This window comes from Dryobates pubescens, chromosome 5 (assembly GCF_014839835.1).
Source record: "Dryobates pubescens isolate bDryPub1 chromosome 5, bDryPub1.pri, whole genome shotgun sequence".
NCBI classification, from domain to species: Eukaryota; Metazoa; Chordata; class Aves; order Piciformes; family Picidae; genus Dryobates; species Dryobates pubescens.
The window spans coordinates 1,024,565-1,037,500 of record NC_071616.1 but is presented as its reverse complement, the minus strand read 5'-3'; the positions used below and the strand labels follow the sequence as shown (position 1 = coordinate 1,037,500).

Below are 12,936 nucleotides of genomic sequence, written 5' to 3'. Positions count from 1 at the left end.
CCATGGTTTAGTTGTCAGGTGTTGGGTGATAGGTTGGGCTTGGTGATCTCTGAGGTCTTTTCCAACCCTATTGATTCTATGATTCTGTGTCCCTGCCCTTGGCAGGGAGTTGGAGCTGGATGAGCCTTGAGGTCTCTTCCAGCCCTGACAGATCTATGATGTGCTGCGGCTCTGCTTGCTTGGCTTTTGCCATCCCTAACCTTCCATGGCTGCAGCTCTGCTCTTCACCAGTGGGAATCTTCACTGATGATCTGGAGGAGGGGGTTGAGTCAGTCAGCAGCAAGTTTGCAGATGACACCAAGCTGGGGCAGCTGTTGGTCAGTTAGAGGGCAGAAGGGCTCTGCAGAGGGACCTCGACCGACTGGACAGATGGGCAGAGGCCAACAGGATGGCATTCAACAAGTCCAAGTGCCAGGGGCTGCACTTTGGCCACAGCAACCCCAGGCAGAGCTACAGGCTGGGGTCAGAGTGGCTGAGAGCTGCCAAACAGAGAGGGACCTGGGGGTGCTGATTGACAGCTGCCTAAACATGAGCCTGCAGTGTGCCCAGGTGGCCAAGAAGGCCAATGGCATCCTGGCCTGCATCAGGAACAGTGTGGCCAGCAGGAGCAGGGAGGTCATTGTGCCCTGTGCTCAGCACTGCTTAGGCCACACCTTGAGTCCTGTGTCCAGTTCTGGGCTCCTCAGTTTAAGAAGGACATTGAGAGACTTGAAGGTGTCCAGAGAAGGGCAACAAGGCTGGGGAGAGGCCTTGAGCACAGCCCTGGGAGGAGAGGCTGAGGGAGCTGGGGTTGCTTAGCCTGCAGAAGAGGAGGCTCAGGGGAGACCTCATTGCCCTCTACAACTCCCTGAAGGGAGGTTGTAGCCAGGTGGGGGTTGGGCTCTTCTCCCCTACTTTGAGGGCTCTTCCAACCTTGGTGATACTGTGAGCCTGTGAATGTAAATGTGTGGCTGCAGGGGAGCCTGTGCTGGAGGTGGGCCCTGCCCCCTGCTCGCTGGGGCTCCAGCTGTCAGCTGGGATTAGGGATTTCAGAAGCTCTTTCGCTGATGAGCTGTGAGAAGCCAGGCAGGAGCAGAGGACTGGCAGAGGTGAAACCGCAGCAGCCCCTGGCCCCAGCCCCTTGGAAGCTGGGGGACAGCACATTGCTTCCCGTGCCTGGGAGAGCCCTCTGAGCACAGCCCCATTGTCAGGCTTAAACATTTGGGAGGCTTTCACAGTCCCCAAGGCTCTGATCTGCAGCTCAGCCATTCCCACAGGATCAGTTGCATGGCTGCAAGTGGCGCTGTGCCTGCAGGGCGCCCTGAGGCAGCACAGCCCTTCCTGGGGCGCCAGGCAAGGCACTGCAGGAGCAGCACACCAGCAACTGCAGCTCAATTCACAGGCTCACAGTATCACCAAGGTTGGAAGAGACCCCAAGGATCATTGAGTCCAACCTGGCACCACAGACCTCACAACTAGACCATGGCACCAAGTGCCACATCCAATCCCCTCTTGAACACCTCCAGGCATGGGGACTCCACCACCTCCCTGGGCAGCACATCCCAATGGTGAATGACTCTCTTGGTGAAGAACTTTCTCCTCGAGTCTAAACCTCCCCTGGCACAGCTTGAGACTGTGTCCTCTTGTTCTAGTGCTGGGTGCCTGGGAGCAGAGACCAACCCCCAGCTGGCTCCAACCTCCCTTCAGGGAGCCAAAGAGAGCAATGAGGTCTCCCCTGAGCCTCCTCTTCTGCAGGCTAAGCAACCCCAGCTCCCTCAGCCTCTCCTCCCAGGGCTGTGCTCCAGACCCCTCCCCAGCCTTGTTGCCCTTCTCTGGACACCTTCAAGTCTCTCAATGTCCTTCTTAAACTGAGGGGCCCAGAACTGGACACAGGACTCAAGGTGTGGCCTAAGCAGTGCTGAGCACAGGGCACAATGACCTCCCTGCTCCTGCTGGCCACACTGTTCCTGATGCAGGCCAGGATGCCCTTGGCCTTCTTGGCCACCTGGGCACACTGCTGGCTCATGTTCAGGCAGCTGTCAATCAGCACCCCCAGGTCCCTCTCTGTTTGGCAGCTCTCAGCCACTCTGCCCCCAGCCTGTAGCTCTGCCTGGGGTTGCTGTGGCCAAAGTGCAGCCCCTGGCACTTGGATTTGTTGAATGCCATCCTGTTGGCCTCTGCCCATCTGTCCAGCCTGGCAAGGTCCCTCTGCAGAGCCCTTCTGCCCTCCAACTGACCAACATCTGCCCCCAGCTTGGTGTCATCTGCAGACTTGCTGATGACTGACTCCATCCCCTCCTCCAGATCATCAGTGAAGATGTTAAAGAGGATGGGGCCCAGCACTGCCCTCTCACCTGCTTTGTGGATTTGCATTTAGCAGCAGAGCAGAGAGAAGTTTTTAAAGCTGCTGGATTGATGACCAGATGCTTCTGGGAGTCAGCTACCAAGAGACCCAGGACAGGGACTGCTGTGAGGAGAGTGACTGGAGCAGAAGTGACATGGGATGGGCAAAGAGGACACAGTCTCAGGCTGTGCCAGGGGAGGTTCAGGCTGGATGTTAGGAAAAAGTTCTACCCAGAGAGAGTGATTGCCCATTGGAATGGGCTGCCCGGGGAGGTGGTGGAGTCGCCATCATTGGAGGTGCTCAGGAGGAGACTTGCTGGGGTGCTGGGTGCCATGGGTTAGTTGTTTGGGTGGTGTTGGATTGGTTGATGGGTTGGACACGATGATCTTGAAGGGCTCTTCCAACCTGGTTTATTCTATGTATTCTCTTCTATGTAAGATCACTGGTGCCCAGTTCTGGGCTCCTCAGGTTAGGAAAGATGCTGAGCTGCTGGAAGGTGTCCAGAGAAGGGCAACAAAGCTGGGGAGGGGTCTGGAGCACAGCCCTGTGAGGAGAGGCTGAGGGAGCTGGGGTTGCTTAGCCTGGAGAAGAGGAGGCTCAGGGGAGACCTTCTTGCTCTCTGCAAATCCCTGAAGGGAGGTTGTAGCCAGGTGGGGGTTGGTCTCTCCTCCCAGGCAAGCAGCACCAGAACAAGAGGACAAAGTCTCAAGCTGTGCCAGGGGAGGTTTGGGCTGGAGGTGAGGAATAAATTCTTCATGGAAGGGAACTACCAGAATCAAACATTGAGAGAACCTCCTGAAGCACCTTGATGGCAAAGAAGGGCTGCTGGAAATCTCTGTGGTTCTGAGCAGGTGATAGAGGTTTGGTTATTCTGCTGCTGGAAGCATTTGTCAGTGGCTCAGTTCCAGTTCTCAGTGACCAGAAAGCAGTTTTTGTTCATGGGTGAGAGAAAGGAAAGTTGTATCTAAGATCTACTGTCCCAGTGTTCTGCAGCAGCAGATGAAGGGTTTGTAATTGTGTGGATTTTGGAGGTCAGGGGTTTGTTCTGTTTGGGTTTTTTTCCTCATCCTCTCCTTTTTCTTGAGGTGGATGGATGTCTTGTATCAGAAGAGCCTTGTTCCTGTTGAGGCTTTGAGGAGTTAAGGCCTGCAGAGAGACAGAAATTCTCCCCAGAGAGAGAACACAGCCCCCAAGGGCTGCACAGCCCCCTGAGCAGGGAGCTGGAGTGGAGCTGGGGGCAGGTGGCCCTGTGGTGCTGACAGCAGCCCTGAGCCTCACCACTGTGTTTGAAGCTGGTTTGCTTCTCCAAGTCTCTTTCCTCCTTTCCTGTTGCTGCCTTGTGTTGTCTTTCCTCCCAAGATCTGCATGCAGTTCAAGATCTGTTCAGATGCTTTCCAAAGTCATTCATCTGTTCCCTTTTTTGCTTCTCCAGGCCCCCAGTCTGGGCAGAAATTTCTTCTGTATTATGGCTCAGCAAATAGCCAGGTGGGGGTTGGGCTCTTCTCCCAGGCACCCAGCACCAGAACAAGAGGACACAGTCTCAAGCTGTGCCAGGGGAGGTTTAGGCTGGAGGTGAGGAGAAAGTTCTTCCCAGCCAGAGAGATTGGCCCTTGGGATGTGCTGCCCAGGGAGGTGGTGGAGTCCCCATCCCTGGAGGTGTTTAGGAAGAGCCTGGCTGAGGCCCTTGGTGCCAGGGTCGAGTTGCTCAGATGGTGCTGGGTGATAGGTTGGACTGGATGATCTCTGAGGTCTCTTCCAACCTGGTTAATTCTATTCTATTCTATTCTATTCTATTCTATTCTATTCTATTCTATTCTATTCTATTCTATTCTATTCTATTCTGTTCTATTCTATTCCTGCTCCTTGCCACCCAGTGGTTGTTTTCAACCATTCCCTCCACCATTTCCACCTCAAACTGAAGCTCAGCTTGGGTGATCTTTCATGACCTCAGCCCAGCTGGTGTTTCTCTCCTCCTCCCTTGTTCAAGACAGCCTCAGCTGGCTGATCCTTTGAACATCTCCATGTCAAATGTAGACATTGCAGTGAGAAAGGATGAGATGGGTAAGGAAGATGGTACCAGAGCTAAGGGAAAATGATCACAGAGGGGTTGGAAGGGACCTCCAAAGATCATCCAGTCCAGCCCCCTGCCAGAGCAGGGTCACCTAGGGTCACAAGAACACATCCAGGTGGGGTTGCAAAGGCTCCAGAGCAGAAGACTCCACAACCTCTCTGTGCAGCCTGCTCCAGCACCCTCACCATACAGAAGTGTCTGTGTGTGTGCTTGGTAGGACCTCCTGGGTGCCAGCCTGTACCCTGCTGTTCCTTGTCCTGCCACTGGGCACCACCCAACAGAGCCTGGCCGCTTCACCCTGCCCCCCAGCCCTCAGCTATTGATAGACATTGATCAGATCCCTCTCAGCCTTCTCCTCTCCAGACTGAACAGCCCCAGGGCTCTCAGCCTCTCTTCACAGGGGAGATGCTCAAGTCCCTTCATCATCCTCATAGCCTCCCTTGGACTCTCTCCAGCAGGTCTCTGTCTCTCTTGAGCTGGGGAGCCCGGAGCTGGACACAGTAGTGAAGGTGTGGTCTCAGCAGGGCAGAGTGGAGGGGGAGGAGAACCTGCCCCAGGTGCTGCTGTGGCCGGGAGGCTGGCCTGGCCGAGCCCTGCCCCCGGGGGTGGCGGCCTGCGCCGTGCGGTCCGTGCCTGCCGCCGCCCCGAGCAGAGCCCTCAGCCCCGGCTCTCCCCCCTTGTCTTGCAGAGGCAGGCAGCGGCCAGGACTACGTCAGCTCGGAGACGCAGCTGCTCTACTACCCCAGCATCACCTACGCCATCATCGGCAGCTCCGTCATCTTCGTGCTGGTGGTGGCCTTCCTGGCGCTGGTGCTGCACCACCAGCGCAAGCGCCACAACCTGGTGGCGCTGCCGGTGCACCGCCTGCAGCACCCCGTGCTGCTGTCCCGCCTGGTGGTGCTCGACCGCCCGCACCGCTGCAGCGTCGCCTACAGCGTGGGCAGCGGCGGCGTCCAGTGCGTGCCCGGCCAGCCCTGCCCGCGGCCCGCCGACCTCGACTCCCCGCCCTCCTACTCCGAGGCCGTGCTCGACCGAAGGTAGGGACGGGGCAGCCGCCGAGGGGCCCTGCCCGCCCCGGGGGCGCGCTGCTGCGCGGAGCTCTCTGCGGCCGGGCTCCCACCCCCTGCTGGGCAGGCTCCGCCGTCTGCCTGGGGCCGCAGCATCACACCACAGGATGCTAGGGCTTGGAAGGGAGCTCTGGAGATCCTCCAGTCCAGTCCCCTGCCAGAGCAGGAGCAGAGAACCCAGCACAGGGCACACAGGAACACATCCAGACAGGGCTGGGAAGGCTCCAGAGAAGGAGACTCCACAACCTCTCTGGGCAGCCTGCTCCAGGGCTCTGGGAGCCTCACAGGGCAGAAGTTCCTCCTCATGCTGAGGTGGAGCCTCCTGTGCTGGAGTTGATATCCATTGCCCCTTGTCCTATCCCAGGGTGCAGCTGAGCAGAGCCTGTCCCTGTCCCCTCCCTCCTGACCCCCAGCCTTCCTGGCCTTCCTCTGGCCCCACTTGAGCAGGTCCCTGTCTTTCTCACTCTGGGGGCCCCAGAGCTGGACGCAGCAAGGTGAGCAGAGGAGCAGAGCAGGTCACAGGAGCAGTGTCGCTTCCTGCCCAGGCCCCTCGGTGCCGGCGCTGGCGGGGGTGCTTGGGTGGCGCAGGCAGGTGTGCCAGGGAGCTGATGGGTGTCCTGGTGGCAGAGCCAAGGAATACTGGTGGGATTTTCATGACTGATCCTTTCTGTTCTCAGTAACCTCTTACCCTGTTGTGTATCTTGCAGCCGACCACCTTGGTTCGACCTTCCTCCGCCCCCCTACTGCTCGGAGCCCGACTCCTCTCAGCAGCCAGACCTGCCTCCTTACCGCTCTCGGACGGCCAGCCTGGGGAGCACAGACACCCCCAGGGCAGGCAGCCTGCTGGGGAGCACAGACACCCCCAGGGCAGGCAGCCTGCTGGGGAGCACAGACACCTCCAGGGCAGGCAGCCTGCTGGGGAGCACAGACACCCCCCGGGCAGACAGCCCCCTGGGCACAGCCGGCACTTGGACGAGAGACATCCGTGCCGGCGTGGATGGCCACAGAGCTCTCCTGGAGAGGACAGCAGGTCAGAGTGACTCTCTGGTCAGCCACACCGCTGAAAGAGAAGTGTAACTGCTGCAGTGCCTGGGATGCACAGGAGGCCTTTGCTCTGTCAGGGCTGCATGGGCTGATCTGTGGCCAGCGGGCAGGGGCAGCCGTGCCTCAGGGACGACTCGCTGCGAATCTGCGCTCCGCTCCTGTTTGAATTCAGCCTTTGGGGCTCAGCAGAGACACAGCCCTGAGAGCTAAACCTGGAGTCACAGTCACCCTCCACCACCCTTCTGTGACCAAGCTGCAGCCCAGAGCAGCAGGAGGAGCATCAGAGGACTGGTGCCAGGGGGCTCTTCTCTGCACAGTCTGCACAGAGCCGCGCCAGAGGGGCTCTCGTTCTCAGACTGCCGCCTGGCCTCCCCGCACCTCGGCTCGCTCTTCCCACTGCCTGCTGCCAGCTGGTGGTAGCTGAAGCAGGAGAGGCAGTCCTGCTGGGAGCTCTGGTGCCCAGTGCTAGCCCACTGCCAGTGCTTAAACTGCAGAAAGCATCCTGCTTGACCCTTCTCTTCGTGGCCTGGAACATCCTCACTCCGAGTGCAGCTGTCCGAGCTGAAGCTCGTGAGGACGCAGCAGCTGAGCAAAGGAAGGCTCTGTCCCAGATGCTGATATCTAGGCCAAATCTGCCTGGGTTTTCTCAGGAACACCACCAAGGTTGTCTTATCTGTCAGACTTCAAGGCTGAGCACAGAGGCTCTGAAGCCTCTCACAAGCCAGTGCAATGCTTCCTTCTGAAGCGTGGTGAAAGATCACTCTGTGTGTTTCTCCTTCCTAAAGGCAAACACAACCAGACAACAGAACAACAAAAGCCCCACCCCTCAACCCAACAAACCCCCAAACAACAGCCCCCCAGACTGCCTCAGCTCAGTCTTGAGCACCAAAGCCAGCCTGAGAACCACAGCTCACAGGATGTTAGGGGTTGGAAAGGACCTTCAAAGATCATCGAGTCCAACCCCCTGCCAGAGCAGGAGCATGGAACCCAGCACAGGGCACACAGGAACACATCCAGATGGGGCTGGGAAGGCTCCAGAGAAGGAGACTCCACAACCTCTCTGGGCAGCCTGCTCCAGGGCTCTGGGACCCTCACAGGGCAGAAGTTCCTCCTCATGCTGAGCTGGAACCTCCTGTGCTGGAGTTTCTCTCCATTGCCCCTTGTCCTGCCAACACCCATGCTGGGAAGCTCTAGTCTGAACCCCTGGGGGTGTTTCTCAGATCCCTGAAGGCAGGCTGTGGGTCCTGTCAGCCCTGCCTGCAACATGTGTCCATCCCTGCATGGGGACACAGGGCTGAGAGGTGTGCATGGCTGTGCATGGCTGTGCCTGGGGGGGTTGCATGGCTTCATAAGTTCATGGAATGGTTTAGGTTGGAAGGCACCTTGAAGATCATCCAGCTCCAGCCCCCTGCCATGGGCAGGGACACCTCCCCCCAGCCCAGTTTGCTCAAGGCCTCATCCAACCTGGCCTTGAACACCTCCAGGCAGGGGACATCCCCAGCCTCCCTGGGCAGCCTGTGCCAGAGTCTCCCCAGCCTCACTGCCAAGAATTTCTTCCTCATCTCCAGTCTCAGTCTGCCCTCCTCAGTCTCCAAGCCATTGCCTCTTGCCTGGCTGCGGGTTCTGTTCCAGCCTGTCACGGATGTCCTGTGCTGGGCTGCCGCCGGCAGGGCTGCAGTGCAGACCCTGAGGGAACGTTGTGGAGCGGTGGCCCTGACCCACAGGGTGAGTGCCTGCTCGCTGGGAGGTGCTTGGATGCTTTGCTGCCCTCCCCACAGCCTGCAGAGCCGCTGCTCACACGCTCCCTGGCAGCTGGCTGCCCCCAGCCCTGCGCCGCGGCGGCGTTCCGCTCTCGCCGTCCTCGCAGCCCACACGCGGCCTAAGGCCGGCAGAGCAGCTCCTTGCCTACCAACCCTGGGCTCCCACACCCCAGCACTGCAGGCCCTTGACCCTTCCTGGCTTTCTTGTAGCCCCTTCAGGCCCTGGCAGGCTGCTCTTAGGGCTGCCTGGAGCCTTCTCTTCTGCAGGCTGAAGACCCTCAGCTCCCTCAGCCTGGCCTTGTAGAGCAAGCAATAATCCAAGCTGGATTCCCAAGAGGCTCACCCAGGCTCCTCTGTTTACCTCCTGTAGCCATTCCTTCAGTTGCTTTGTTGGAGTCATACACATTTACCTGCAGCCTGCCAGGACCTGAAGGGGGCTACAAGAAGGCTGCAGAGGGACTGTTGGCAAAGGCCTGCAGGGACAGGCCCAGGGGCAATGGTTTGGAATGAGAGCAGAGCAGATTGAGATTGGATGTGAGCAGCAAGTTCTGCAGCAGGAGGCTGCTGGGACACTGCAGGAGGTTGCCCAGGGAGGTGGTTGAGGCTCCATGCCTGGAGCTGTTGAAGGTGAGGCTGGAGAAGGCTGTGAGCAGCCTGCTGTAGGGGAGGATGTCCCTGCTGCGAGCTGGGGTTGGACTGGATGCCCTTTGGAAGTGCCTTCCAGGCCAAAGCAGTCTGTGGAGTGGTTTGAGCCTCTGGGAGGTGCAGCTTGGGGTCTTCAAAAGCAAGTGGTTGTGTTTCAGGGGGTTAAGTGTCTGCAGCTTCTGCTGAAGCCCAAGTGCTGTGTGCTTGTGGTGAGGCCCCTGGTGAGCCCAGCTGCTCCTCACCTGCAGTGCCTTGCCAGCAGGTTGCAGTTCAGCTCTCTGGGGCTGTGCTGATGGAGGAATTGGCTGCAGGGCTTTCAGAGGGGAGCACCTGGGCTGGTGGCTGTGGTGGCAGGCACGGCAACCCCGACTGCACTGCTGCTCCTCAGTGCCTCTGCCCTCCCACCTCCTCTCCTTCCAGCTCAGCTCAGTGGTTATTCACACCACAGGATCACCACAGGAGGTTAGGGGCTGGAAAGGACCTCTGGTGATCTTCCAGTGCAACCCCCCTGCCAGAGCAGGAGCAGAGCACCCAGGGCAGGTCACACAGGAACACATCCAGACAGGGCTGGGAAGGCTCCAGAGAAGGAGACTCCACAACCTCTCTGGGCAGCCTGCTCCAGGGCTCTGGGAGCCTCACAGGGCAGAAGTTCCTCCTCATGCTGAGCTGGAACCTCCTGTGCTGGAGTTGATATCCATTGCTCCTTGTCCTATCCCAGGGTGCAGCTGAGCAGAGCCTGTCCCTGTCCCCTCCCTCCTGACCCCCAGCCCTCAGCTATTGATAGACATTGATCAGATCCCTCTCAGCCTTCTCCTCTGCAGACTGAACAGCCCCAGGGCTCTCAGCCTCTCCTCCCCAGGCAGTGCTGCAGTCCCTTCAGCATCCTTGGAGCCTCCCTTGGGCTCTCTCCAGCAGATCCCTGTCCCTCCTGAGCTGGGGAGCCCAGAGCTGGATGCAATATTCCAGGTGAGGTCTCCCCAGGGCAGAGCAGAGGGGGAGGAGAACCTCCCTGGCTCTGCTGGCCACACTCCTCTGAATGCAGCCCAGGACCCCCTTGGCCTCCTTGGCCCCAGGGCACCTTGCTGCCCCATGCAGAGCTTGCTGCCCAGCAGGAGCACTGCACCCTGAGACAGCTGCTGGGCAGAGGGGAGGGGCTGGGGGGGAGCCGGAGCCTCTGGGTTTGATTACCACTGCTTGGTAATCCTCTGGTGCTTCGCTCCTTAGGCATCTTAGGAGAGACAAATGGTTTTAGTAGATAAGAGGAGCTATTAATGGTGCAAAGGAGAGGGGGCTGCCAGCCCTGGGTTTCATTGCAATGAATATTTAAGGCTGCCGGATGAGGAGAGGCATTCGGCACGGCGAGGCCGCCGGCAAGCCGCCGGCGTGCAGAGGCTGCCTGGAGCTGCAGTGCTGACTGAAGCCTCTGCCACTTCTGCCTGGGGCTGCAGCAGTTGGGGTTGTCTCATCAGCACTGAGCTGTGCTGCACCCACGGGCTGCAGGAAGGATGTCCCTGCCCTGCTGCGCCCTGCCTGAGCCCCGCGGCAGGGCTGCGGCCGTCCCCTCTCCTGGCTTTCTATCGGGCTGGGGGGGTGGCAGCCTGAGCTGCAGAGGAGCTTGAGGGGAGGTTTGCTGCTGGAGCCCAGCCCTGCCTGGAGCTTCTGTGAACTGGAGCTGCCTATTGCTGGATGAGGTTGGTGCAGGGCAGGTGTCCCCTGCCTCACAAATGGGCTCCGCTGTCTCACAGCCTCCCACGTGAGGCTTCTTCCACCTCCTGCATTCAGCTTCACGGCTTGTGGCCTTTGAACCTTGTTTGCAGAGGCAGTGGTCCCTGGGAAGGCAGCTGCCCAGCTGTGTGTGAGGATAGCCTGATGCTTTCATCTCTGTGTTTGTACAAATAAACCTTGCTTCCCCTCCTGAGCCCTCCCTTTGCTCCTCACCTCACGCTGGCTGAGCACAGCTCTGTCTTCACAGGGGCAAGACTTGGGAGGCACCTCCAGAGATCACCCAGGCCAAGCCCCCTGCCAGAGCAGAGCACCCAGGGCAGCTCACACAGAACACATCCAGGGGGGGCTGGAAAGGCTCCAGAGCAGGAGGCTCCACAGCCCCCCTGGGCAGCCTGCTCCAGGCTCCAGCACCCTCACCACACAGAAGTGGTTCCTCGTGTTGAGGTGGAACCTCCTGGGTTCCAGCTTGGACCTGTTCCTTGTCGTGTCACTGGGCACCCCCAAACAGAGCCTGGCCCCTTCATCCTGACCCCCAGCCCTCAGCTATTGATAGATATTGATCAGATCCCTCTCAGCCTTCTCCAGAACCCCAGAGAAAGGTTTTGGTTGGACAAGCCCTTTCAGCTCACCCACTCCAACCATTCTCCAACTCCACCCAGGCTGGTGCTAAGCCATGGCCCTCAGCACCACAGCTCTGCCTCTTGGAAGCACCTCCAGGGATGGGGATTCAGCCACCCCCCTGGGCAGCCTGTGCCAGTGCTTGAGAACCCTTACAGCAAAGGAGTTGCTTCTGATGTCCAACCTGATCCTCACCTGTGGCAACCTGAGGCCAACCAGAGCTACAGGCTAGGGTCAGAGTGGCTGAGAGCTGCCAAACAGAGAGGGACCTGGGGGTGCTGATTGACAGCTGCCTGAACAGGAGCCAGCAGTGTGCCCAGGGGGCCAAGAAGGCCAAGGGCATCCTGGCCTGCATCAGGAACAGTGTGGCCAGCAGGAGCAGGGAGGTCATTGTGCCCTGTGCTCAGCACTGCTTAGGCCACACCTTGAGTCCTGTGTCCAGTTCTGGGCCCCTCAGTTTAAGAAGGACATTGAGAGACTTGAAGGTGTCCAGAGAAGGGCAACAAGGCTGGGGAGAGGCCTTGAGCACAGCCCTGGGAGGAGAGGCTGAGGGAGCTGGGGTTGCTTAGCCTGGAGAAGAGGAGGCTCAGGGGAGACCTTCTTGCTCTGTACAGCTCCCTGAAGGGAGGTTGGAGCCAGCTGGGGGTTGGTCTCTGCTCCCAGGCACCCAGCACTAGAACAAGAGGACACAGTCTCAAGCTGTGCCAGGGGAGGTTTAGACTCAAGGAGAAAGTTCTTCACCAAGAGAGTCATTCACCATTGGGATGTGCTGCCCAGGGAGGTGGTGGAGTCCCCATGCCTGGAGGTGTTCAAGAGGGGATTGGATGTGGCACTTGGTGCCATGGTGTAGTCATGAGGTCTGTGGTGCCAGGTTGGACTTGATGATCCTTGGGGTCTCTTCCAACCTTGGTCATTCTGTGAGACTGTGAGACTGATTTCCTCTCTTCTGGTTGCTTGTTAATAGATGACCAGCCCCACACACCTCCCCCCCAGTCTTTCAGGGAGCTGTAGAGAGCAATGAGGTCTCCCCTCAGCCTCCTCTCCTCCAGGCTGACCAACCCCAGCTCCCTCAGCTGCTCCTCCCCAGCCCTGCTCTCCAGACCCTTCCCCAGCTTTGCTGCCCCTCTCTGGCCCTGCTCCAGCTCCTCAATGTCCTTGGAGTGAGGAGCCCAAAACTGACCCCAGGACTCAAGGTGCTGCCTCACCACAGCTGAGCACAGGGGGACAATCCCTGCCCAGGTCCTGCCTGGCCACACCACTGCTGATCCAGGCCAGGCTGCTGGTGGCCTTCTTGGCCACCTGGGCACAGCCTGGCTCAGCTTCTGCCAGCTGCCAATCCAAAGCCCTTTAGGCAGCCCGAAGTGGCACAGCAAACCGCAGAGAGGAGAGCAACCTGGCTGCCTTTCATGCTGGAGAAGGAGCTGAAGGAGGTAATCCTGTTTGGGGAAGAAGTGAGTCATTGATAGTCCCACTTTCTTGTCTGGATTGAAGGCTGAGGTTGTAAGGTGTGGGGGGAGAGGGGGTGGCAGTGGCTTTTGGAGAGGCTGGGGTGGTTGTGAGCCCTTTGAAAACGCAGGGGAAGTGAATTACGGAGTGGCAGCAGCCTCTGCTCTGAAGCAGCTGCTCTCCTCTCCCCTCCTGCTTTTTAAAGAGCTGTGCTCTTGTCTCTGCCTTGAGCAGAGG

At 59.0% G+C, this 12,936-nt stretch overlaps 1 protein-coding gene across 1 annotated transcript in view; it reads left to right on the top strand.

The window, feature by feature from the left end:
* The window catches only part of LDLRAD3 (low density lipoprotein receptor class A domain containing 3), a 105,326-nt gene extending 98,759 nt beyond the window's left edge, over nucleotides 1–6,567 (top strand). The window contains exons 5-7 of the mRNA XM_054162164.1: nucleotides 5,083–5,431; nucleotides 6,169–6,296; nucleotides 6,405–6,567. Coding sequence (XP_054018139.1) covers nucleotides 5,083–5,431; nucleotides 6,169–6,296; nucleotides 6,405–6,538 — 611 coding nt within the window. The 3' untranslated portion in view covers nucleotides 6,539–6,567. The remainder of the gene's footprint in view (nucleotides 1–5,082; nucleotides 5,432–6,168; nucleotides 6,297–6,404) is intronic.
* Nucleotides 6,568–12,936: the final 6,369 nt, after the last annotated feature.